This window comes from Bos taurus, chromosome 29, assembly GCF_002263795.3.
Source record: "Bos taurus isolate L1 Dominette 01449 registration number 42190680 breed Hereford chromosome 29, ARS-UCD2.0, whole genome shotgun sequence".
Taxonomy (NCBI): Eukaryota; Metazoa; Chordata; class Mammalia; order Artiodactyla; family Bovidae; genus Bos; species Bos taurus.
The window spans coordinates 49,167,848-49,190,946 of record NC_037356.1 but is presented as its reverse complement, the minus strand read 5'-3'; the positions used below and the strand labels follow the sequence as shown (position 1 = coordinate 49,190,946).

Sequence of the window (23,099 nt, the reverse complement as noted above, 5' to 3'; positions counted from 1 at the left end):
CTCGGGCTTGAGCAAGAGACTGAGACCCCAGCCCATCCCAGGGAGGACTCGCAGCTGCTCGCCTGAAGGCTGGGGTTGGGGGTTGATGTGGATCTGGGGAGAGCGGAGTGTGAGTGTGGCCGGGAAGCGGCTGCCCGTGGCCCTGCACGCTGCGCTGCCCCCGTGTGTGGGGATGACCGGTGTCACTAGGACTGCCGACTCTGTGCAGGGCGCTGAGCCTGGTCCCCAGAGGGCACTGGGAGGCAGACGGGAGCCAGCGCGGCTCCCGTGACTGCTGTCAAGCCCCGGCCTGGCCCTGTCGCTGTGTCCCCTGCCCGAGGGAAGGGGTGACCAGCCTGGCTGCCCACTCGCCTTGTGTGGGGTTCCCAGAGGGGCCGGGACTCCGTCCCTTGTCGCGTGCTTCACTAAGCGGCCGCCTCCCAGGGTCCCCTCTGCCTTGGGCTGCAGCCCCGGGTGTGGGCGCGCTTTCCCAGCTCCAGGGACCGTAAAGCAGTTTTCAAGGGTGGTGGTGGGTCCTCTAGGGTATGACCCGCCACCACTGCCCGGACGGGATGGCCCGGCACTCGCCGTGCGCGCTGTCGGGCGTGGGGGCGGCAGCCGACACAACACTCAGCCTGGGTCTTGGAGACAGAGATTCTAACTCCAAGCGTTTCAGAAAAAGACCAGTCTCTTGGTGGGTGACACAGGTTGGGCGTGGACCCCAAGGCAGCTGCCCACCTAAAGGGAGGCTCCCCACAAGACACTCAGCGAGGTCTGCTCTTCTGGCCCCAGCTGGTTGGCTCTGGATGGGGTTCGGGGGGCCCGTGACACACCGCTGCATTCCCAGGCCTAGGGAGGTGCTGGGCAGGGCGAGGGTGGTACATCGCGCCCGGGGTGCTTGACTGGTGGGGGGTTGTTCAGGCATCTCCACGAGGCCCAGGATAACCAGCCAAGGGCCGTGCCCTCCAGGTCTGGGCCCCTGGGAGTGCAGGGCTCCCTGTGCTCATGTCCAGGTGGCTCAGGGGTTGGAGGGCGGCTGGCCAGCCTCTGGGCACTCTGTGCTACCCAGGGCTCCTCCGTGGTCAGCAGAGGCCGATGGGTTCCCGCTGCTGGAGTTCTGAGAGTCTGGGAGGGAAGGAAGACCCCTTTACAGCTGCTGGGTGCCCAGTAGGGCAGCCCCGGGGAGAGCTGGCCCTGGGCGGGGTGGGTGGGGGAAGCAGCCAGTGGGGCCCATGAACCACGCTCCGGTTGAGTTGGTGGGTTCCCACAGAGGGCCCCAGCGCCCTAAAGACCATGGCCAGCCAAGGACCATCCAAAACCTGGGCCTGTCTTCTCCCAGGACAGGTGGAAAGTGGAGGCCTAAGGTGAGGCAGAGGACACAGCCCCCAGGCCTGCAGGCTGGCAGAGGGCTGCCCGTGCCCACCCGCCCCCCGAGCGCCCGGGGAATGGGGGCCGTCACACTCACTCCAGCTGGCGCTGCCACGGGCCAGCGACTCGGCCACAGAGGAGAGGAGCGCCGCGCAGTAGCCGACCTGGAGGAGGGCAGGCTGGGGGCTCTGGGGCCGAGCCTGCGTCCACGCCCCCCGCCCCCCGCCCCTGCCATCCGGCTGCCCCTGACACCGCTCTGATGGCTGTCACTCAAGAGAGGGAGGAAGAGGCTCCAGCGTGTGTGTGAGGAGTGGACGGGGAGGGGTCTTCAGCGCAGGACCCCTGGGGAGCAGCAGGGTCTCCTCCCGGAGGGGTGGGCACGAGTCCTGAAGCCCCAGGCTCTCTCCGCCCTGCCCCTGCCCTGACTGCATGCCCACCTGCCAGGCCCAGGGAGAAGGGCGCCCTGATCCACCAGCCCACCTGAGACTCCAGACGCCTGACGCGTCTCTCCTGTTCCCTGAGGCCCCCGAGGTACTTGGCTACGACGTCCACCCTGTGGTGGGAGCGGGCAGGCAGCAGGCGGCTGAAGGCCAGTGCCCCGCACCGGGGGCCTTCCCACCTCCCTGCCCTGATGCCCAGGCCCTTCGGGTGCATTTGGGGGCCACTGAGCCTCTGTGGGCGCCTGAGTTCAGGGTGCTCCGGCCCCTTGGGCATGGTGGTGAGGGGGCGTCAGGGCTGTCCCCATCCACAGGCAGGACCAGGCGCGTGGGTGTGAGGTTTGCCCCAGAGCAGGAAGAACCCCATGAGTACTGGCACCAACCCCCAAGTGTAGGGCAGGCCTGGCCCAGCAGAGCCCAGTCCAGAGTGAGAGGCTGCTTGTTAGAACCGGGCCATGTCCCCACCCAGTCCAGACCCAGTGACATGAGGGGCCATGCCAGCCTTAAGGCAGCCCACCATCCCCAGAGAGCTCCCAGCCCCGCCAGCACCTCCTGGCCCTGCAGGGAGGGCGCTGGCCCCCGTGGGTGGCTCTGTGGGCTCGGTGCCCCCGCGGCCCGCCGCACTGGGAGGGCGCCCCCACACCTGTGCGCCGCCTTCCGCAGCAGCTCCTCCTGGCTCTCCCTCCGGCGCTTCTCCAGCTCGCTCAGGAAGTTCTCCTTCTGCACCGCCTCCCAGGTGACCACCTTCTGGTCCAGCGGCTCTGGCAGGTCCCTCTCTGGGGAGCCGGGCAGCCTCAGGGCAGGGCCCAGGCCTGGAAGCCCCATGGTGGGCAGGCCCTCGGGGCTGCCGCAGAGGGGGCCGGGGCCCGCTGCCCCCTGCCCCCGCCCAGGCCCAGGCCCAGGGCCCCTCCGTCCACGCGGTTCAGGCAGGAGCCTCACCCAGGCGCGCCCGCTTCTGCGGGGTCCCCCTCTGCAGGAGCCTCTTGAGCACCAGGCTCAGGTGGCTGAGGAGGATGAACGGGGGCGCCAGTGCCGGGCGCTCGTGGTACTCCACGATGAGGTGGAAGCGCTGGAACTTCCAGAAGGCGTCCGCGTTGCCCTGCACCACCTGGAACGTGTAGCTGCGGGCGGCGGCGGGGGCGCTGCGTGGGCGCGGGCCCTGCTCCCCCGGGTCCCCCACCGCCCCCCTGCGCCCCGCCCTGCCCGCCCGCCCCCGGGGTCCCCCACCGCCCCCCTGCGCCCCGCCCCGGGGTCCCCCACCGCCCCCCTGCGCCCCCGGGGTCCCCCACCGCCCCCCTGCACCCCGCCCCGCCCCCACCGCCCCCTGCGCCCCGCCCTGCCCGCCCCCGGGTCCCCCACCGCCCCTGCGCCCCACCCCGCCCCGCCCGCCCCCGGCGTCCCCCACCACCCCTCTGCTGCAGCCTGGCAGACCCAGGCACCTGCCCGCACACACCTGCCAGGCCGGCACCACCTCCTTGGTGCCCTGAGCGCCAGAGGGGAGACCTCCAGAGGGGAGCCCCAGCTCTGGAGTGACACCCCTTATCCAAGCCCTTCCTGAAGGCAGAGAGGCGACTGCCCCCTGCGGTCTGGAGGGCTGGACAGGTCTGGGCTGGGGAGACCAGAACCAAGGCCCCCCCCCCCCAAAGTGGACAGATCCAGGCAGCAGGGCAGCCACCTGAACATGGCGATGAGCAGGTTCATGAGCAGCACGTTGGTGACCAGCAGGAAGGTGACCAGCAGGAGAATGACCACCCAGTTGGCATAGAGGTTGGGGCAGGAGGGCGAGCCTTCCAGCAGCAGTGGGTGCAGGGAGCAGTTCACGCGGGCTTCTGCAAGGGGCCGGGCGCGGGGGTTGGGGCGGGCCTGAGCCGCCAGCACCCTCGGGCATTGAGAGTCGTGTCCCCGTGGTTGAGGCCACCCGGGGGAAGGGCCCAGGGAGGTGGCCAGTCCCCATGCTTTCCCGGGCACAGTCCGGGCTTCGGCACTCAGACTCCCAAGTCCTGGGACAACTGGGTCTTGGGTGGTCTGCCTGGCCGTACTGGCCCCGCTTCCACCGCTTTGCTGGGCTGAGGTCACAGCGTCCCACGGGCTCTGGAGGCAGAGCCCAGCCCGTGTCACCCCACCCCCACCCAAAGCTCTGCTCACAGCCAGCGTGGGGGGTGCTGGCCTTGGCGAGGGCGTGGGGTCTCTCCCGCAGGACTTCGCAGGCCTGTGGCTCGCTGCCCGCCACTGGAGTCTGAGCCAGGGCAGGTCTGCACCTTCCCAAAGCCTGCAGCGGCAGAATGCCCTTGACACGTGTTACCGCGGCCTTGAGGACGAGCTGGCTCCTCGAGCCGTCTGGGCAGTAGAGGCGCGGGCAGTGAGCACCCAGCCTGGGGCAGGCTGAGCTCCAGGCCCTGGACGGGGATTCTGGAGGGGCCGTTATCCCTGAGGGGCCCCTCCCCTGCCTGTCTCAGGCCCTGCAGGGCCAGCCTGGCCCCCACCCCCACCCCAGGAGATGGGAGGGAGGTGCAGATGGAGGCCAGGGTAGGGCACACGGGTGCGGGGGCCCCAGGGGCTGGGGCGTCTCCCTGGCAGGAGGGCTTGAGGCTGCAGGGGTGACCTCCGCAGGCCGTGTGTGTGTGTGGACCTGGACACGCCTGCACATAGGACTGTGTTTCCCTGACTGCCCCCTCCCTGCCATCTTCATGCTGTACCTCAGTGGGGGGCATGGGGGTCTCTGTTTCTCCGTGTGTGCCCGTGTCCCACCTCTGGGCTTGCGTATCAGGCTGGCAGGGCCTGTTCCCCCATGTGTCTCCGTCATGGGATGAACCCCTCCTGACTGAGGTCCTTCATGTGAGACCCCTCCCCAGCCGCCCCTGCCCTTTCGGCCTGCAGATCCGTTCTCGCCCTGGGCACCCCGAGCGGCCTGGAGAGCCTGCCCGTCTGATGGAAGCAGCTCCGTGGTGATGAGGCGCCTGCGTCTCCCCTGGGACTCTCAGAGGCACCACCACGCCCAGCTGGGAGATGGGTCATCCCGGGGCCTCTTGGGGCCCAGAGGGGGGCTCTGCCCAGGACACTTGGAGCCGGCTTCTGCAGCCGCCCAGGACCCCAGCTGGGACCACGGGCTGCGGATGCCTTCCCTCTCAGCCTGTAAATAAGCAAACCACCTTCTGCCTGCCGGCCCGTGGGCTCCAGAGAGGGGCTGGCCAGGGTCCACTCTGAGAGCCGGGGAGGGGGAGGGACCCTCAGCGCACTGGCCCAGGCTGGCACTGCCACAGTGGGGCTCAGCCTGGCAGCTACAGTGGTGTTGAAAACTGGACCCCTGGGAACCTGCACCCCCTCGTCCTGCCCAGGTGACCCCAGGCTCCTAGGGACCCCAAACCATAATAGAGTTCCCTCGTACCCATGTGTGGCCATCAGGGCAGGAAGGACCCCACCCCTGCCCGGTCCTGGGTGCCCACTTGTCCCGCCTCTTCCCAAGGAGCCCCGTGAGACTGGGGCAGTTGGAGGTCATGGCAGCGTCCCCCAGGCAGGGCCGCCCAGGCAGGCAGGGGCCCATTAAACTAATGGCCTGGAAAACGGCGCCCACGGGAGAGCACACGTTGGGGGGACTAAGAAAACAGCCCAGGAAATGAGCCCGCAAAACCCTCTAATTAGGAGGCAGCTCCCGTGACGGCGCAGCCCCTCAGCCCGGAGCCCGCCGGTCTCAGTCACGTCCTCGTCCCATGGACAAATATTTACCAGGTCACGGGCGCTGACCTGCCTCATTAGCGGCTGTAGTCAGCCTCAGGGACTGCGCCCATGATCGCCCCGTGACACCCACCTGAGTGAAGGACCCCCTGCCCCGCTCCGCACCCTGGGAGCGCCCAGCACAGCTGGAGCCCTGGGCCCCCACAGTGGCCCCCCTTGTGGGAGGGACTGGTTCCCCTTCTCCTCCTCCGCAGTGCACCCCAGCCATGCCGGGGCCCACACAGGTGTTCCAGGTCCAGCCTGGGCCTCCCCGAGCACCCCCTACCCCCTACCGCACTATCATGGGAAATTCTCGGAGGATTCTCTGGGGGCTCAGATGGTAAAGAGTCTGCCTGCAGTACAGGAGACCCAGGTTCCATCCCTGGGTCAGGAAGATCCCCTGGAGAAGGAAATGGCAACCCATTCCAGTATTCCTGCCTGGAAAATCCCATGGATGGAGGAGCCTAGTGGGCTACCGTCCATACGGTACAAAAGAGCTGGACACGACTGAACGACTTCACTTTCACCAGCCCCCACCCCCACCCCTATGCGGGGGCCTCCCTGGAGACACCCCCTCAGGCAAGCCACACAAGCCAGGCATGGTGTTGGGCTCACATGTCAGGTGGGTCCCCAGAAGCTAGGGTGCCCTCAGGAGCGGCCTTCCAGCCGAGGGCCTCTCCAGTGGGTGGGCCGCAAGCATACTGTCAGCGGGGACGTGCTGGGAGGGCCAGCCTGGGGCCCAGACCAGGCAATGGCTGGTGGTGGGGGCCCAGCCCTGTGCCCTGTGCCCTGTGCCCAGCGCCTGCCCACCCCCCTGCAAGGCCCCGGCCCCCGCGGCCCTCTCTGCCCACAGCTCCATCTCTGTCTCCCACCCAGGGCCCGAGGTTGGGGCCTCCACAGCTGGCACCCGTCAGCCCGGACCTGTCCCCCACCGGACATGACCTGGTGGGTGTGCTGGGCCTGGGGGCCAGCCCTGGGGACTCCCCTTCCGTCAGCATCAGGCCAGGGTCTCCTGTGACCCCCAGAGGCCCTGCTGAAGGGCTGGGTGTCCAGGGTCTTACAAAAGGAGTGTGCTGCTAGGGGGTCTCGGTGCTGTGGCTCCCCGGGGTGGGGCCCCACGTGGAGCGCCCCGGCCCAGGCTGAGTGCTGACCGTCGATCTCATCCAGCGGGATCTGCCCGAAGATCTGCAGGTACGGCCGGTACAGCACGCGGCGGAAGATCCACTCCAGGCGGCCGTCATGCGGGTGCAGCAGCGCCTGCGTGGTCACACCGTAGGCCACGAGCCACACGCTCAGGAAGAAGAGGAAGAAGAAGACGTCCTTCATCTCGGGGGGCGGGGGGCGGGGAGGAGAAGGGTCAGCACCCTCCGGGCGGGGCCCGGCCTCACCGCCCCGGCCCGGGCTCACCATCCGCTCCACGATGATGATCTTGGGGCCCAGCTGCTTGTGGACGGCGAAGATGTGGATGAGCCGGAGCGTGAACACCATGAAGTCAATGGCGAGTACCGTGCGGCCGGCCTCGAAGGCCCAGGGCAGCATCCTGGGTGGGCGGGAGGGCAGGCTGGGCGGCCGCCCGTGCCCAGAGAGGGCTGGGGCTTCCTCCGGGACGCACAGCGCGGGCGCCAGGCCCGGGCGGACCCATCCTGGAGGCAGCCCTGCCCCCCAGCCCCCCGAGGCTGCCCCCGCCAGGCCCCAGGGCCCCAGACCTGCAGGTGACCCCGGCGATGAACAGGAAGATGGCCACCAGGTCACACTTGTTCCAGCTGTCCTCCACGTAGAGCGTGAGCTTCTTCACCAGGTGTGTGTCCTCATCCGTGAAGAAGCCCTGGCGGGTGTAGATGGCCCGGTGATGGCGGCCCGGGCTCCCCCTCGCGGGGCATGGCCCCTCCTGGGCCGGGCTGTGACCCGCAACCCCCCGGGCTCCATCACTGACCTGCCGGATCTCCTCCAGCACCAGCGTGAAGACCCAGAAGTAGAGGGCGACCTCAGACCCCGACGGCCCCTGAGGAGGCGGCCGGAAGTCCACCAGCAGGACGTAGGTGAACAGGAAGAGGAAGGCAAAGTACATGACCACGTTCCCAAGGAACACGGTGACGGGCGCCCCCCAGAACTTCCTCCAGCGCGTGAGCAGGAAAGCGGCTCTCCGGCCTCGGTCACGCTCACTCCTCAGCGCCTCGGACAGCTCCTCCGCCCTGCACCCGAAGGAGGCCACGGCCAGTGGTAAGACGGGCACCCGGGGTCCAGAGCTCGCCCCTGCCCACGGAAGTCCAGCTCCCCACCACTGCCCCCTCTGCAGGCCCTCACCTGCTGCCCAGGCCGCAGAGCAGGCTCTTCTCTGTGTCCAGACTGTCCAGCTCTTGCAGGTCCTCTGGGCCTGTCCTTAGAGGGGCCTCCTTGCTGTGAGCACAGGAGCCCCTCAGGGTCGTGGGGAGGGCACCCGAGGCTCCTGCTCAGCCCGAGCACCCGACCAGCGGATGAACTGCAGAGGGATGCGGGGAGGGGGCGCGCAGAGGGGCCACGAGCATGTGGGGTCAGGGAGGGGGCGCACAGGGGCCACGCGGATGTGGGCGGGGAGGGGGCACAAGGGGCCACACAGGTGTGGGTCCCGTAGAGGGGAGGCTGGGGTGTGTCGCCACCAGCACAGGTCTGGCGAGCGGCTGCTGTGTGTGCTGACGGACCTGAAGGCGATGAGGTTGGTGTAGATGAGGGCTGGGCAGAAGAAGGCGCCCAGCAGCCGCAGGATGGGGGTGCCCGAGGCCATGTCCCCCCACCAGATCTTGGTCAGGAAGGCCTGAAACAAAGGGGTGCTGTTGCCCCCCCCACACACCTGCCCCAGTGCCCAGAGCAGCCTCCCTTCAGGGTTCAGCTAAGGCATCAGCCCTCCCAGCCTGCAGCCCCCAGAGCCTCCCTCCTGGTGGAGAAGGAACACCTTCCATGGAGGGAGGCCAGGCTCCGGGTTAGCAGGGTTGACTTGCTGAGACCGGAGGTGGAGAACTAACACCCCAAAAAAGATGTCTTCTTCATTATAGGGGACTGGAATGCAAAAGTAGGAAGTCAAGAGATACCTGGAGTAACAGGCAAATTTGCCCTTGGAGTACAAAACAAAGCTGGGCAAAGGCCAACAGAGTTTTGCCAAGAGAACGCACTGGTCATAGCAAACTCCCTCTTCCAACAACACAAGAGATGACTCTACACATGGCCATCACCAGATGGTCAACCCTGAAATTAGACTGATTATATTCTTTGCAGCCAAAGATGGAGAAGCTCCATACAGTCAGCAAAAACAAGACCAGGAGCTGACTGTGGCTCAGATCATGAACTCCTTATTGCCAAATTCAGACTTAAATTGAAGAAAGTAGGGAAAACCACTAGGCCATTCGGGATTGACCTAAATCAAATCCCTTATGATTATACAGTGGAAATGACAAATAGATTCAAGGGATTAGATCTGATAGACAGAGTGCCTGAAGAACTATGGACAGAGGTTCATGACATTGTACAGGAGGCAGGGATCAAGACCATCCCCAAGAAAAAGAAATGCAAAAAGGCAAAATGGTTGTCTGAAGAGGCTTTACAAATAGCTGAGAAAAGAAGAGAAGCTAAAGGCAAAGAAGAAAAGGAAAGATATACCCATTTGAATGCGGAGTTCCAAAGAATAGCAAGGAGAGATAAGAAAGCCTTCCTCAGTGATCAATGCAAAGAAATAGAGGAAAACAACAGCATGGGAAAGACTAGAAATCTCTTCAAGAAAATTAGAGACACCAAGGGAAAATTTCATACAAAGATGAGCACAATAAAGGATGGACCTAACAGACGCAGAAGATATTAAAGAGGGGTGGCAAAAATACACAGAAGAACTATACAAAAAAGATCATCATGACCCAGATAACCACAATGGTGTGATCACTCACCTAGAGCCAGACATCCTGGAATGTGAAGTCAAGTGGGCCTTAGGAAGCATCACTATGAACAAAGCTAGTGGAGGTGATGGGATTCCAGTTGAGCTATTTCAAATCCTGAAAGATGATGCTGTGAAAGTGCCGCACTCAATATGCCAGCAAATTTGGAAAACTCAGCGGTGGCCACAGGACTGGAAAAGGTCAGTTTTCATCCCAGTCCCAAAGAAAGGCAATGCCAAAGAATGCTCAAACTACCTCACAATTGCACTCATCTCACACGCTAATAAAGTAATGCTCAAAATTCTCCAAGCCAGGCTTCAGCAATACAAGAATCATGAACTTCCAGATGTTCAAGCTGGATTTCGAAAAGGCAGAGGAACCAGAGATCGAATTGCCAACATCTGTTGGATCATCGAAAAAGCAAGATAATTCCAGAAAAACATCTGCTTTATTGACTATGCCAAAGCCTTTGACTGTGTGGATCACAATAAACTGTAGAAAATTCTTAAAGAGATGGGAATACCAGACTACCTGACCTGCCTCTTGAGAAACCTATATGCAGGTCAGGAAGCAACGGTTAGAACTGGACATGGAACAACAGACTGGTTCCAAATTGGGAAAGGAGTATGTCAAGGCTATATATTGTCACCCTGGTTATTTAACTTATATGCAGAGTACATTATGCGAAATGCCGAGGTGGATGAAGCACAAGCTGGGATCAGTGTTGCCGGGAGAAATATCAATAACCTCAGATATGCACATGACACCACACTTCTGGCAGAAAGTGAAGAACTAAAGAGCCTCTTGATGAAAGTGAAAGAGGAGAGTGAAAAAGTTGGCCTAAAACTCAACATTCAGAAAACTAAGATCATGGCATCAGGTCCCATCACTTCATGGCAAATAAATGGGGAAACAATGGAAACAGTGACAGACTTTATCTTTTTGGGCTCTGAAATCACTGTAGATGGTGACTGCAGCCATGAAATTAAAGGACACTTGCTCCTTGGAAGAAAAGTTATGACCAACCTAGACAGTGTGTTAAAAAGCAGAGACATTACTTTGCCAACAAAGGTCCATCTAGTCAAAGCTATGGCTTTTCCAGTAGTCATGTATGGATGTGAGAGTTGGATCATAAAGAAGGCTGAGCGCCGAAGAACTGATGCTTTTGAACTGTGGTGTTGGAGAAGACTCTTGAGTGTCCCTTGGGCTGCAAGGAGATCCAACCAATTAATCCTAAAAGAAATCAGTCCTGAATATTCGTTGGAAGGACTGATGTTGAAACTGAAACGTCAATACTTTGGCCACCTGGTGAGAAGAATCAACTCACTGGAAAAGAGCCTGATGCTGGGGAAGATTGAAGGCAGGAGGAGAGGGGGATGACAGAGGATGAGATGGTTGGATGGCATCAGTGACTCGATGGACATGAATTTGAGCAAGCTCCGGGAGTTGGTGATCGACAGGGAAGCCTGGCGTGCTGCAGTCCGTGGGGTTGCAAAGAATCGGACATGACTTAGCAACTGAACTGAACTGAGAGGTGGGGATAGGGCCGGAGTTGGGGCTAGTGGGGAGAGTCGCCAGCAAGGGAGTCAGGGGGGTGGCTTCCAGGAATGGACCTGCCCACCCCCATGGTCTGGACACTGGCCAGGTGAGGGCCTGAGGGAGCTGGCTGGGGCACCTGCTCTCTGCCCAGGCCGCGCCCACAGCATGCCCAGGGCTCACCTGCACCCCGTCGTGGGCAAAGAAGGCCTTGCTGTCGGCCTCGGTGGCCAGGTGCAGGCAGGTGGTTCTGCTCCAGCAGCGGTTCCGACGCACCAGCAGGGCGAAGGCGCGCTCCTCGCTGTGGCGGTAACACTGGGAGAAGAGGTCTGCGGGGGCGGCCGCTGCTGTGACGCCCAGGCCCACCCGCCGGGCTCCTCCCCCGCAGAGCTGGACCCGCAGGACGGCCCACGTCTGCGCCCGCCCACCTCCCCCGGGGCTGTGAGAGGCGCCCGTCTGCACCCCGCCTCCCCGTCTGGACGTGGGAGCCTCCCTCTCCCCAAGTGTCCCCACTGGGCAGGCTGAGACGTGGGGCTTTGTTCTCATCACATGTACCCATCCGACCCCGCTGGGAGCACCGGGCCGCTCAGCCCCGCCCCGCCCCCAGTGCCCATCCCCGTGCTCACCCAGGGCCAGCTGCTCGTACTTGGCCTCCCGCAGAGTCCGGCCCACCTCAGCCTCCGTCTCCAGGTGGGACATCTCTTTGAGTATCTTGCAGGCGGCCAGAGCAGCGGCAACTCCCTCCTGGCCCTGGGAGAACGGGCCTAAGTGTGCAGCTACCTCCCAGCCCCCACAGGCCTCTCCCAGCGTCCTCCCAGCCCCCAGTAGGACCCCCCAGGGCCCCTCCCGGTGTCCTCCCAGCCCCCCGGGACCCCCAGGCCCCCTCTTGCCCTCCACACCATGGCCCAGAAGTAGGTGGCCATCTCGTGGCGGTTCTGCAGCACCGCCCACAGGAACAGGTCCCTCCAGGGGTCCTCGCTCCTCTGGTTCAAGTCCAGAAGCCCCTTCTGGCCCGAGGGCCTCCGGGCCAGGCCCCGCTCCTGGAGGGCAGGTGTGTCAGCCTTCGGCCACGGCCCCGCCCTCACTCAAGCCCCCAGCTCCCAGGCACTCGCCGCCCGCCCCCACCCGCACTCACCCGCAGTCACGCCCCCCGCCCCCACCCGCACTCACGCCCCCCGCCCGCCCCCCCGCCCACTGCTGCCCGCGCCCGCACTTACACCCCGGCCCGCACTCACCGCCTGGTAGAGCCCACGGCAGGCATCGTGCAGGAAGTCCTTGAGCACCCGGGACACCTCGTGCAGGGAGAAGGCGGGAGGCCCTGCGGGCGGCTCCCGGGCCTGCTGGGCGCCCAGCCCGGCCAGCGTCAGCCGGCCCTCCTCGTGCTTGCGCTGCAGCAGGTCGAAGAGCAGGCTCTTGGGGGCCACGGAGCGGTAGAGCTGCTGCAGCCTCCCGTACGTCAGGAAGTCCGCCACGTCCGCGCCGTTGTCCACAAAGAGGCGCACGAACTCGGGCTTGTTGCTCACCAGTGCGTCCATCATCACCTCCTCCAGGTCGCGGGACTGGGGCGCCAGGTGGAGGGTGAGAGGGAGCCCGTGGGGAAGGGGTCCCACGGGAGGGGCGTGGGGACCCTCGGCAAGACCCCCAGCTCCCAGGTGCCCCGCCCTGCCTGTCCCTCTGCACCGAGGCAGCCTGCACCCACTGATGGACATTTAGCCCATCCTGCCTGGGATGCCGACAACTGAGGCCCAACGGGAGGTATCCTGGCCTCCCCGGCTCCCCTGGCAACAGCCGGGCCAGGCTGGCCCTGGACGCCACCTGCCCCCAGCCCCTCATCAGGGTCCCCGCCTGGCACCGGCCAGAGCCTGGAGCCACCTTCCACTCCACGTCCCCATTGAAGATCTCGCTCTTGGCGATGTCCACGCGGTCCCAGGCCACAGCCAGCTTCAGTTCGTCCAAGTAGTCCTGCGCCTCCTGGCTGTGGCTCTTGCAGGCTGCGGGCAGGGAAGGCGGAGTGGGTGAAGGGGAACCCAGGCGCCAGCAGAGCCAGTGGGCACAGGGTCCCTCAAGGTGGGTCTCCTAGATGTATGCCACGGAAATGATGCCCTGGTTCCCTCCACACCCTCTGAGTACTGGCAGGAGCCTCAAGACATCCACCCGCACCCCACCGCTGGGAGCTCCAGGACCCCAAGGGGACCCCAGGGCTGGGTGGAATAGTGGGGAGCGGGCGCCTGTCTGGAGGAGCCTTCCTGTCCTCAAGGGTGCCCCCTGCCCCACAGAGCCCCTTCCTGTCTGTGTCCCCGCAGCGGTCAGCCCCGCAACAGGTGTTTACATTCAATGAGTAACACACTGAGCGGCAGCCAGGAAGTGGAGGCCACCCGAATGCTCCTCCACAGGGGGCCAGAGAAACAAAATGCGGACTGTCGCTGTCCTAAAGGGCTGGCGCCCCTATACCGGCTACAGCTCACTGGATGACCGCCCAGAGCGTTGTGCTCAGAGAAGGACTCCAAAGGCCACAGGGTGTGTGGTCCCATGTCCAGGAAGTGCCCCCAACGGGCAGGTCCATAGCCACGCAGGCTCGTGATCGCCAGAGGCCGGGGGGAGCGGGGGTCTAGTGGGTCTTCTGGGTGGTGGACATGCTCGGGAGCTAGTAGTAGACATGGCCATCTGGAAAAAACACTAAAAACCCCTGAACTAACTGAGCACTGTAGTTTTCTAAGGACGTCCCTGGTGGTCCAGAGGCTAAGTGTCCGCCCCCAATGCCGAGGAACACAAGCTCACGCCCTGCTCTGGGAGGGCCCCCGTGCCGCGGTGCCCACACAGCACCACCGCTGAGGCCTGGGCGCCCTGGGGCCCATGTCCACGACAAGAGGAGTCTCCAGGGTGAGAGCCTGCACACTGCAACCAGAGCAAAGCCTGAGTGCAGCAACAGAGACCAGGCTCAGCCAAAAAACTAAATAAAAATTAGGAGTAAGTAATTAAATAGTTTAAAAATTTTGTGATAAAATACATCTAACGTAAAACCTCCAAAGACAGAACCTCTCGTGGATTTGCATGTCATCATTGTGTGGAGGCCCTGGAAGGTTCTGTGTTCCTTCAGTCTGGTCACACGTGCTGCCGCCCAAGTGAGCAGCGGCTGTACACACGCTCAAACACTCACACACGCTCACCCGCACTGACACTCGCAGCGGAGTGCAGCCACCCAGGCGCAGGCTCCTGGAGGCCGAGAGCCCGGGGGGTGGGGTGGGGGTGGCTGCCCCACCACCCTCCCCTGCCCGGTGCCTCCCGGGGGGCCCCAGCAGGCGCGGCCCGGCCCCACCTTTCACCAGCGCCTTGAGGATGACTGTGTCCAGCTCCTCGGAGCCCTCCTGCTCGAAGTCATGCACTGTGAGCAGGTGCCGGTGGGACATGATGGTCTGTAGCTGGGAGCCCAGGACAAAGGCCCGGAGGTGACTCCACGGCCCCCAGCCGGAAGGCCAGCCCGCCGTCCCCTGGGCCCAGGGCAGCCCCACCCTCAGAGCCGGGCATCCCCACTCCACAAGGGCCTGAAGCGGGGGCCAGCCCGGGGGGTTTGCAGCCAGTGGGGCTGGGCACGGACGCGCAGTCCAGGGGCTGGGGTCTAGGGCGGGGGCCAGCACGCAGCCCTCTCTCCGGCGGCTCATACCAGCCCGGTCCAGCGCACGACATCCTCCCAGGAGAAGTGCTCGCTGGGGAACTTCTCCCTAAACTGCTTCTCGGCCACCTGGGGCGTCAGGAGGTGGGGCTGGTTCATGAGGGCAGCGAGCACATCCGCGATGCCCCCCGAGCCCGCCAGGATCAGCCACGGGGCGGCGTGCTCCACGGCCCTGGAAATCCTCTGAGGCAGGCGGAGGGGGCACAATGGGCCAGGTCAGCGCCAGGCGCCATCCCAGCCCTGGCTGGGGGGCCCCGTGGGAGGTCCCTGCCTGCCCTACCTCCAGGGTGCTGGGGTCCCCATTGACCAGCAGACAGAGAACAGGGATCTCGATGCTGCTGGTTCCTGTGGACAGATGGAGCACAGCGTCCACCCAGGTGCCCGGGTGAGCGGAGGGCGTGGAACCCTCCTGTGGGGTAACCCCCCGGGCCTCAGACCACCAGCCTGCGGCATTTTCTGGGCAAACTCCAGGCAAGAGGCTTTTCCTCTGGAGAGGCTCCCAGCTGCCGTGTGACCCGGGACAAGGCCAGGCCCACACCCCACTCTCCCGTGTGGTGCTTCGTGGCTTTAAACGTCAAGTCGAACATCGGGTCCGTGGCCGCGCCAACCACGTTCCAACAGCGGGCATCTCTCCCCGGCCAGGGCAGGAAGCTCCACTGACCACTTGCCAGGCCATCCGAGTGCCCCAGAGCACCTCAATGTGGTGAAGGAGGGGCGTGGGTCAGTCACTTACCCCCGAAAAAGCAGATGTGAGACTTCGGAATGTGCAGCCCCAGAAGCCCGGGCCTGCCGGGTGGGCTGTGTGGGGAAAGCTTGGCAAACTTCCGGGAGGAGGCAGGACAGACTGGACCGCCCCTGGCCCGAGAACAGTCCCCTCTAACTCACGAGGCGCCTGCCAAGCGGGAAGGATACTGGGCGGAGCGGGTATGAGCCTCCCGGCTTCAGCAGCCCGGGCCAGCCCTGCGTCCTTAAGGTGAGGGGTAAACACGGCTTAGGTTGCATTTTCACTAAAGAGTGCTCAGTTGGTAGACACACACACACTGCTTATAAATATTGCCAGCGATCACACGTATATTGTGATTGTAAATGTTAGTTGTAAATACACAGGCTTTGGCAAATCCCGCTTTCAGACCCGCCCTGGCCACGCTGGAGGCCGCTCCTGGGGCAGCACTGCCCCCTGCAGGCAGCGAACTTCCGGCGGGGGAGGGAGACAGGCCCCTGGAAACTCGCAAATCTCACTTTCTTGGCAGAGCCTGGAGCCCCCAGCCAGAGCCTCTGGTCGGGGTGGGGTCGGGGGGCACTGGAAACGGACCTTCACCCACTCTGCTGCCTGGGGGAAATGTTACCTCCTGGCAGGGACTCCCCAGTGTCGTGTTCCCCATCACTCTGGCCAGCAGCCCCCTCACCCAGGACCCCCCAGTGGCCCAGGTCTCAACACTCTGGCATGTTTGGTGGCTGGAATGCCCGTCCCGGCCCAAGCTGGTGGTCCTTCAGCCCTGACCACCCCTGCGACCCCCACCACGGTGTTCCCGGCAGCCCCCCCTCCCCCGCGGGCAGCCCCTCCCCCGTGGACCGCCCCCCTCTGCCCCTCCCCCGTGGACCGCCTCTCGCCCCTCCCCTGCCCCGCCCCCCGGGCAGACTCACCCCCGTAACCTGTCCTCTGCTCCGAGATATACTTCTCCAGCCGCAGCCGCAGCTCCGTGGGCCCGTCGCCTTTCCCGGGGGACCCTGGCTCCACCAGGATGAAGTGGGAGTGGTTGTTGTCCAGGGGGCAGAAGGGGCCCTGGCTGCCTCCGTCGTCCAAGGGGTAGTGCACGGGGCCGTCCCCCTAGGCACACACACCGTGAGACCAGGGCGTGGCCCGCACCCCCAGATGGAGGAAGGGCCGCTGCTGCTGCAGGGGGCGCCCAGGGAGGGTACCCTCCAGACAGAACCCCGTGTGCCGGGTGGAGGGGGGCTCCACTCACGGGGCTGCCTGGCCTTCTGGGGACCTGTCTCAGGCCCCCGTCTGGGTGGGGCAGAGAACACCAGCCAGCCCCAGGTCACAGAGCTTGCGGGGCTGTGGCTGAGCCAGGCGTTTGGGCACCGGTCTGGGTGGGGTCCTGGGAAACCAGGTGCCCACTCCAGGCCTGTGCCGGCTGGGAGCCTGGCAGCCCTCTCCCCACTCGTGTCCTGGGAGATGCTGCCTCCTGCTGGCCGCTCACTGGGCAGGAGGCCCCCGCTCCCTCCCACCTCCCTCCACCCCTCCCGGCTCTGGGTCCAGCCCCCCCTACCCCGCTGTGGCATCAGGTCACTGCCTCTGTCCCTTAGATCAGCCTCACTCCCTCCCAGGCCCGTGACTGCCGCCCCCACCACCGAGGGTAGGGCTGGTCTGCCCACTGCTGCCCTGGTAGGTGGGGGCTCAGCCACAGATGGTGTAGTGTGGTCAGCCTGCGAGATGGCCCTGGGGGCCTCTGTCAGGCACGCCATCCAGCCCCGAGGCGGCCGACCTCTGGGGGCCTCCCTGATCTGCTGTGTCCCACGATCTGAGCGCCCAGAGCCCGGCGCCCACCTGGGCATGGTCCAGGAGCCGGCGGTGCAGCACGCGGCCCAGCGAGGCGATGCCGATGGCCACCACGCGGGCCTTGGTGGACGTGCTGGCCAGGGAGTGGTCGCGCACAGCCTGCCCGACGTAGCGGGCGAGGCCCACTCGGAGCGCGCTGGTCAGGATCCAGGCTCCTGCAGGCACAGGGGTCCCTGAGCACAGGGGTCTCCCCAGGCACTCTCCAGGACCAAGGTCAGGGTTAGGGCTGGAGGCAGGCCCCTGCTGCCCTCTGGACAGAGACTCTGACCCCAGCCTGTGCTGGCCCAGAACCCAGGACATCCTTCTAGCGCACAGAGCCCTCGGCCCAACAGTCAGCAGGGCCTTTGTCTCTTCTACAGTCATTTCTGGGGTGGAGGAGGGCGGAAACCCCCCTCCCTGACTGGGCTTTCCGAAGGCCCAGCCCCTGAAATCAAAGCCCAGGAGTTTAATTCTGACCCCAGCGACCAGCTGGCCAGAGTGCTGTCCCAAGAGATGGGGTGAGGAGGCCTGGCTGTGGACAGCAGCTTATGGAGGTCTCACCCTTCCCTGGGTCTCCCACTTAGGCCTGTTGGCCCCACACGTGGCCAGGCTCTCCTGGGGGAGGCTCTGAGCCCGGGGACCTTCAGTCCCTTGCCGTGTACCCCAGAGTGGCTCCCACCGCCCCGCAGCGCCGCGGAGGGAGGGCGACCATGGGGATGGCAGCTGAGGGCCGGCGTGGGGCCTCTCAGGTGTTCTGACCCACCTGTGCCCTGACCGGCCTGCCATGACTCACCTGCACCCTGAGCCACCTGCCCCCTGACCCGTCTGCGCCATGAGCCACCCGCTCCCGACCTGCCTGCGCCCTGACCCGCCCGCACCCTGAGCTGCCTGCCCCCTGACCTGCCTGCGCCCTGAGCCGCCTGCCCCCGACCTGTCTGCACCCTGACCCGCCCGCAGCCTGAGCCGCCTGCCCCCTGACCTGTCTGCGCCCTGAGCCACCTGCGCCCTGACTCGCCTGCGCCCTGAGCCACTTGCCCCCTGACCTGTCTGCACCCTGACCCGCCCGCACCCTGAGCCGCCTGCCCCCTGACCTGCCCACACCCTGAGCCGCCTGCCCCCTGACCTGCCTGCGCCCTGAGCCACTTGCCCCCTGACCTGTCTGCGCCCTGACCCGCCCGCACCCTGAGCCGCCTGCCCCCTGACCTGTCTGCGCCCTGAGCCACCTGCGCCCTGACCCGCCTGCGCCCTGAGCCACTTGCCCCCTGACCTGTCTGCACCCTGAGCCGCCTGCTCCCTGACCTGTCTGCGCCCTGACCCGCCTGCACCCTGAGCCACCTGCCCCCTGACCTGTCTGCGCCCTGAGCCGCCTGCGCCCTGAGCCGCCTGCCCCTTGACCTGTCTGCACCCTGAGCCGCCTGCTCCCTGACCTGTCTGCGCCCTGACCCGCCTGCACCCTGAGCCACCTGCCCCCTGACCTGTCTGCGCCCTGAGCCGCCTGCGCCCTGAGCCGCCTGCGCCCTGACCTGCCTGCGCCCTGACCCTCCTACTCCCTGACCCGCCTGCCGTGACCCACCTGCACCCTGAGCCACCCGTGCCCTGAGCCGCCTGCCCCCTGACCTGTCTGCGCCCTGAGCTGCCTGCGCCCTGACCCTCCTGCCCCCTGAGCCGCCTGCCCCCTGACCCTCATGCCCCCTGACCTGCCTGCGCCCTGACCCACCTGTGCTCTGAGCCGCCTTCACCAGCCCCTTGCGAAGCACATCCCGCAGCCACGGCTTCAAGGCGAAGGGCCGCTCCTCGCCCACCAGCGACACCACCAGGTTGGGGGCTGGCAGGTGCCACTCGGCCAGCAGGAGGTCGAAGAGCACAGACGGGGCCACACCGCTGGGCACCCTCACGAACTGTAGGGTGGGAGCAGGGGTGCAGGGCGAGGGCGCGCTAGGCACAGGGGTGGGCTGGGCTCCAGGGGGTGGGGGCAGGGCCGCAGCTGAAGGCCAGGGCTCCCCAGGCCATCTGGACCCGCTGGGTGACCCGTGAGCGGCCAAGGCTGGCTGGAGGAGGAGCCTGGACCTGCTGTGTGTTGGGGTAGGAGGCAGAAGCCAGAAGGGGCTACCAGCTCCAGAATTCCGCCCTCCTGGGGGCTCCAAACAGACCCCTTATGAGACAGCGGCCCGGAGGAGATGGGCGTCCGGGGCCCAGGGTCCAGGGTAGCACAAGGGGTGGTGCCGGCCAGTCCCCAGGTGGGGGCAGCTCTCACCTTGCCTCGCTTCTTCCCAGACCGTCCGAAGATGATCTCACCCCGGCCCAGGCTCGGCTCCCACGTGTCTCCAGCACCCCTGGGGCTGCCAGGACGGGTGCCCCCCGCGTCCTGCATGGGGTCCTGTCTGCAAGGACAGAGCCCACCCTGAGGGCATGCGAGGCGAGCCCCAGCCCACTTCCTGCTGGAGGCCCTGCCGCCTTCGCAGGGAAGCCCAGGTGCAGGCGGAAAGGGGGAGCACCTGCCCCAGCGCCCTTCCCTGCAGTCCCCAGCCCTGACCGTGACCCCAGCCCTCCTGCAGCCCCTGGGTCTCAGCCTGCCTCCCGTCTGCATTGCTCTCTTCAAGCTGCCAGAGCTTCCGGCCCCAGGCCAGGATGGAAGCTCCTCCTGGCTCCCTCCCCACCCCGCACTTCTACTCACCCTCCCCCAGCACCACTAGCCAGCCCTTCCGTTGCCACTTCTAACAAGCCTTTGGCAGGGGGTGTCCTGGAAACCCCAAAAGGCAGTGGAAGTCTTGCAGCCCGCCCCATACCCCACCATGCCACAGCCCTGTCAACCCAGGACAGGCATGGACCCTGGGCGCCGGCTGCTGAGCAGAGGGGGCGGCAGGCAAACAGGGGCATGAAGCTCAGGTGAGGAGGGATGGGGCCCCCTCCTTACTCCCCACCCCTCCCACCTCCCAGACACCTGCCCACCGAGTCCTCATTCCGGCCCAGCACTGCCCATGTGCCTGGAGGGGTCCCAGGAACGGCCAAGGGACAGGACCTGGGTCCCATCAACCTGCCTGATGGCAAACGCCCCTGTGCCTCCTGGGCCCACCGCAGACCAGCCACCCAGCTCCCTGCCCCCGGGCCACGGCCCACATGCCCCCCCCACCCCGCAACCTGCTGTCTCCAGCAGCCTCCTCTGCAGACCACGGGAAAGCGCATCCGCCCCGCCCTGGCCCTCCTGTGTCCACAGAAGGAGCAGAGCCGATGGGACCCCAGGTCCCGGCAGAACTGAGACGCTCTGCCCCACCAGGCCCACTCTGGGAAGCTCCAGCTCCATGGCTGCCCCGTCCACCGCCGTCCCCTGGGAGGTGCCCTGGGCAGGGCCCAGCCAGGATGGGCCCTCTGTGAAAGGAGAGTGACTCCCTTGGTTCTCAGGGCCAGGCCAGCCCTTTGATTCTTAGAGAGGGCCACCTGTGCACACAGGCGGGGCCGGCAGGCGTGGGCAGGGCCCCTGCAGGCCGCCACGGGCCCGCCACCGCGTCCCCAGAAGTGACACGTCCCCCAAAGTGACGCGTCCACGCCCTCGCTCCCGGGGCCTGCGAATGCGCTTGTTGTGGAAGTAAGCTCTTTGCAGATGTGATCAGGGAGAGGGGCTCATCAGGATGGGCTCTGATCCACTGGCCAAAGTGGCCTTAGAAGGAGGGGAAGAAGCCGAGTGAGGATGGACACAGAGGCTGGAGGGATGCGGCCAAGGCTGGGGATGCCGGTGCCCAGCAGTGGGAGGAGCAGGAAGGACTCTCCCTGGCCCTGCTGGGAGAGCGGGCCACGCTGCAGTGGGCTTCCGGCCTCCTGAGCAGAGACTCGCTTCCCCTTGTCCTCCACCCTCTGTGGGACTTTGCCACGGCTGCCAGGGCACTCCTACAGCCCGTGTGTTGCCCCCACACCCAGGCCCCGTCCCCACACACAGCCTCCAGGATGAAAGATCGTTAATCACCGGCTTGGAAAGGCCGTATTCAAATTCCCCCCATCCCTGCTCTGGGGGAGGGTGGGGGAGGATTTGCATCCGCCCCACCCCGCACCCTTCTCCCTGCCCCACGCTGGGCCCCCACTGCTGGGACACACACAGGGAGTGGGGGGTCCTGCATCTGACCACAGAGCCAGGGTAGGGGCGAGGGGGGCTAGGCCTGGCCCGGGCTCGGGCACCCCCTTGGCCCTGCCGCCCTTGGGGTTATAACTGCTGGAGGGTCCCAGGCGCCCTAACGAATGACCACCCGCTGGGCGTCTTAAAGCGACAGAAGGCTCTGGAGGCCAGAAACCCCAAATCAAGGTGCGCAGGGCCTCGTGCTCTCAGCAGGCTCTAGGGCCTTCTCACCCCGTCCAGCTCTGGGGGCTCCAGCGTCACTCCAGTCTCTGCCTCCATCTCCCCATCTCCTTATAAGGACACCGGTCACTGCTCAAGGGGCCGCCCCACTCCCTATGACCTCGCCATCACTCAGTGCTTCTGCAAAGAGCCTCTTTCCAAGCATTCTGATATTTGGGGTGGACGTGAACTTGGGGGGATGCTCTTCAACCGCAGAGTGTAGGCAGCGATGTGGGGAGCCTTCCCACCGTATGGGGGGGACAGGGCAGGGCCTGTGGGGGTGGCCTCCCTCCCCACCGCTGGACGCGCCCCAGCCCGGCCTGTGGGGAGCCTGGGTAGCACTGGAGTGCTCACGGTCCGTGAGCCCTGGGCTTGCTCCGCCGGGGGGTGGGCCTGGGGCCGGCCTCTGTCTCAGGAGGGGTGCTATGGTGCCCACCCAGCCCATGCCGCCCTTTCCTTGCTGACAGGCAGCTGGTCCTAAGCCCCAGTTTTGCCTTCTCTGGGGCCACCACATGACCCCTCACCCCACACCCCTCACCCCAGACTCCTCACCCCCAATCCCGAAGGCTGGTCCCTGGCCTCTGGCTTCCCAGCCGAGGGGCTGAGGGGCACTGGGTCCTGTGCCGAGTGCTGGGGGGTCACTGAGCATGGTGGGGGTGGCCGTGAGCGCCAGGGCGGGGGTGAGGGGGGCAGCAAGCGCTGGGGGTGGGAGGGGCGCCAGGCAAATGGGGCCGTGGAGCGGGAAGGACATGCAAACATCGGATTTGCATGAGCAGGTGTCCGGCTCGAGGCCCCTGTTCCTGGAGGGGGCAGTGGAGTCCAGGCGCCCGGGGGTCCTGAGTCGTCCCCGCTGGAATCCCACCCCCTACCCCTGACAGGCAGAAGAGAATGGAGGCGAGCTCTTCAGCTCCGGCAGCTAAGGCGCTGGGGCCCGTGCTCAGCGCGGGCAGAGGGGCAGATGGCCAGCCCTGGTCAGGGGTCTCCTGAAGCGGCCCCCGTGCCGTGGACCTGGGCAGCCAGGCCCTGGGGGTCCCAGCCCGACCCCTCCCAGGGCCGTGTCATCGGGGCCAGCCCCTCACCACTCGGGCCCACCCCTCCCTCCCGAGATGGGAGAATGTGGTGACCAGGAGCGGGAGCCCAGGGGTCCCATGCTCTGCAGCCAGCACTCAGCCCCCACCCAGACGGGCCCCGGCTGTGAGCGCCGGCTCCCTGCATCTGGCCCCCAAAGCCCTGGGGCTGCTCCTCCAGACCAGACCCTCTGCAGGTTCCTTCCCGGACACCCCACCTCACCCATGGAGGGACCATCCGTCTGCAGCCCCAGGAAGGTTGGACTCGTTCCAGGGTCCAGGGGGAAACCGAGGCACGGGGCAGAAAGTGACCGGCGGCAGGGCGCCCCCTCCTCCCCCATGGGGGCTGGCAGCCGGGCTCCTACCTGCCTGCTTTCTCCCTGAGGCCCGGACGTGTGACTGCCGGCCAAGGGGCGGGTGGAGGGGCCCACAGCCCGCCCGCCTGCCCCTCCCCGCCCACCACACCTGGCACCTGGGCAGCCAATGCCGTGAGCAGAGCTGGGTGCCGCCTGACCTCGGCCTGGCCCGGCCCACAGGCCTGCTCTGGCCAAGCCACCAGGCACAAG

The 23,099-nt window shown here is 65.6% G+C and overlaps 1 protein-coding gene and 1 long non-coding RNA gene across 2 annotated transcripts; one reads left to right on the top strand and one right to left on the bottom strand.

Moving 5' to 3' along the window:
* Window positions 1-902: 902 nt before the first annotated feature.
* On the bottom strand, window positions 903-22,963 carry TRPM5 (transient receptor potential cation channel subfamily M member 5). The gene is made up of 25 exons (XM_024987522.2): window positions 22,899-22,963; window positions 19,397-19,523; window positions 18,860-19,040; window positions 17,152-17,318; window positions 16,245-16,428; window positions 14,881-14,945; window positions 14,592-14,783; window positions 14,247-14,349; window positions 12,803-12,921; window positions 12,166-12,489; window positions 11,830-11,970; window positions 11,557-11,680; window positions 11,114-11,259; window positions 8,174-8,286; window positions 7,800-7,892; window positions 7,429-7,687; window positions 7,202-7,320; window positions 6,903-7,035; window positions 6,647-6,821; window positions 3,460-3,613; window positions 2,724-2,905; window positions 2,428-2,560; window positions 1,828-1,900; window positions 1,445-1,511; window positions 903-1,104 (listed from the first exon to the last, which is right to left on the bottom strand). The coding sequence occupies exons 2-25, from the start codon at window positions 19,511-19,513 to the stop codon at window positions 998-1,000; spliced, it is 3,471 nt and encodes a 1,156-aa protein (XP_024843290.1). The 5' UTR covers window positions 19,514-19,523; window positions 22,899-22,963; the 3' UTR covers window positions 903-997.
* LOC132344216 (uncharacterized) lies at window positions 7,205-11,161 on the top strand. Its single transcript, XR_009493385.1, has 3 exons — window positions 7,205-7,293; window positions 7,447-7,715; window positions 8,525-11,161. It is a non-coding gene; the product is annotated as an uncharacterized lncRNA (long non-coding RNA).
* Window positions 22,964-23,099: the final 136 nt, after the last annotated feature.

What these genes read in the sequence shown, in the direction of transcription:
- TRPM5 (XM_024987522.2), bottom strand. Translation starts at nt 19,513, where the DNA reads ATGCAGGACGCGGGGGGCACCCGTCCTGGCAGCCCCAGGGGTGCTGGA. An exon ending in GGGACCCCAGCACCCTGGAG is followed by an intron (nt 14,784 to 14,880) that starts GTAGGGCAGGCA and finishes CGCCTGCCTCAG; the next exon opens with AGGATTTCCAGGGCCGTGGA. An exon ending in ACCAACCTCATCGCCTTCAG is followed by an intron (nt 7,893 to 8,173) that starts GTCCGTCAGCAC and finishes CTGTGCTCACAG; the next exon opens with CAAGGAGGCCCCTCTAAGGA.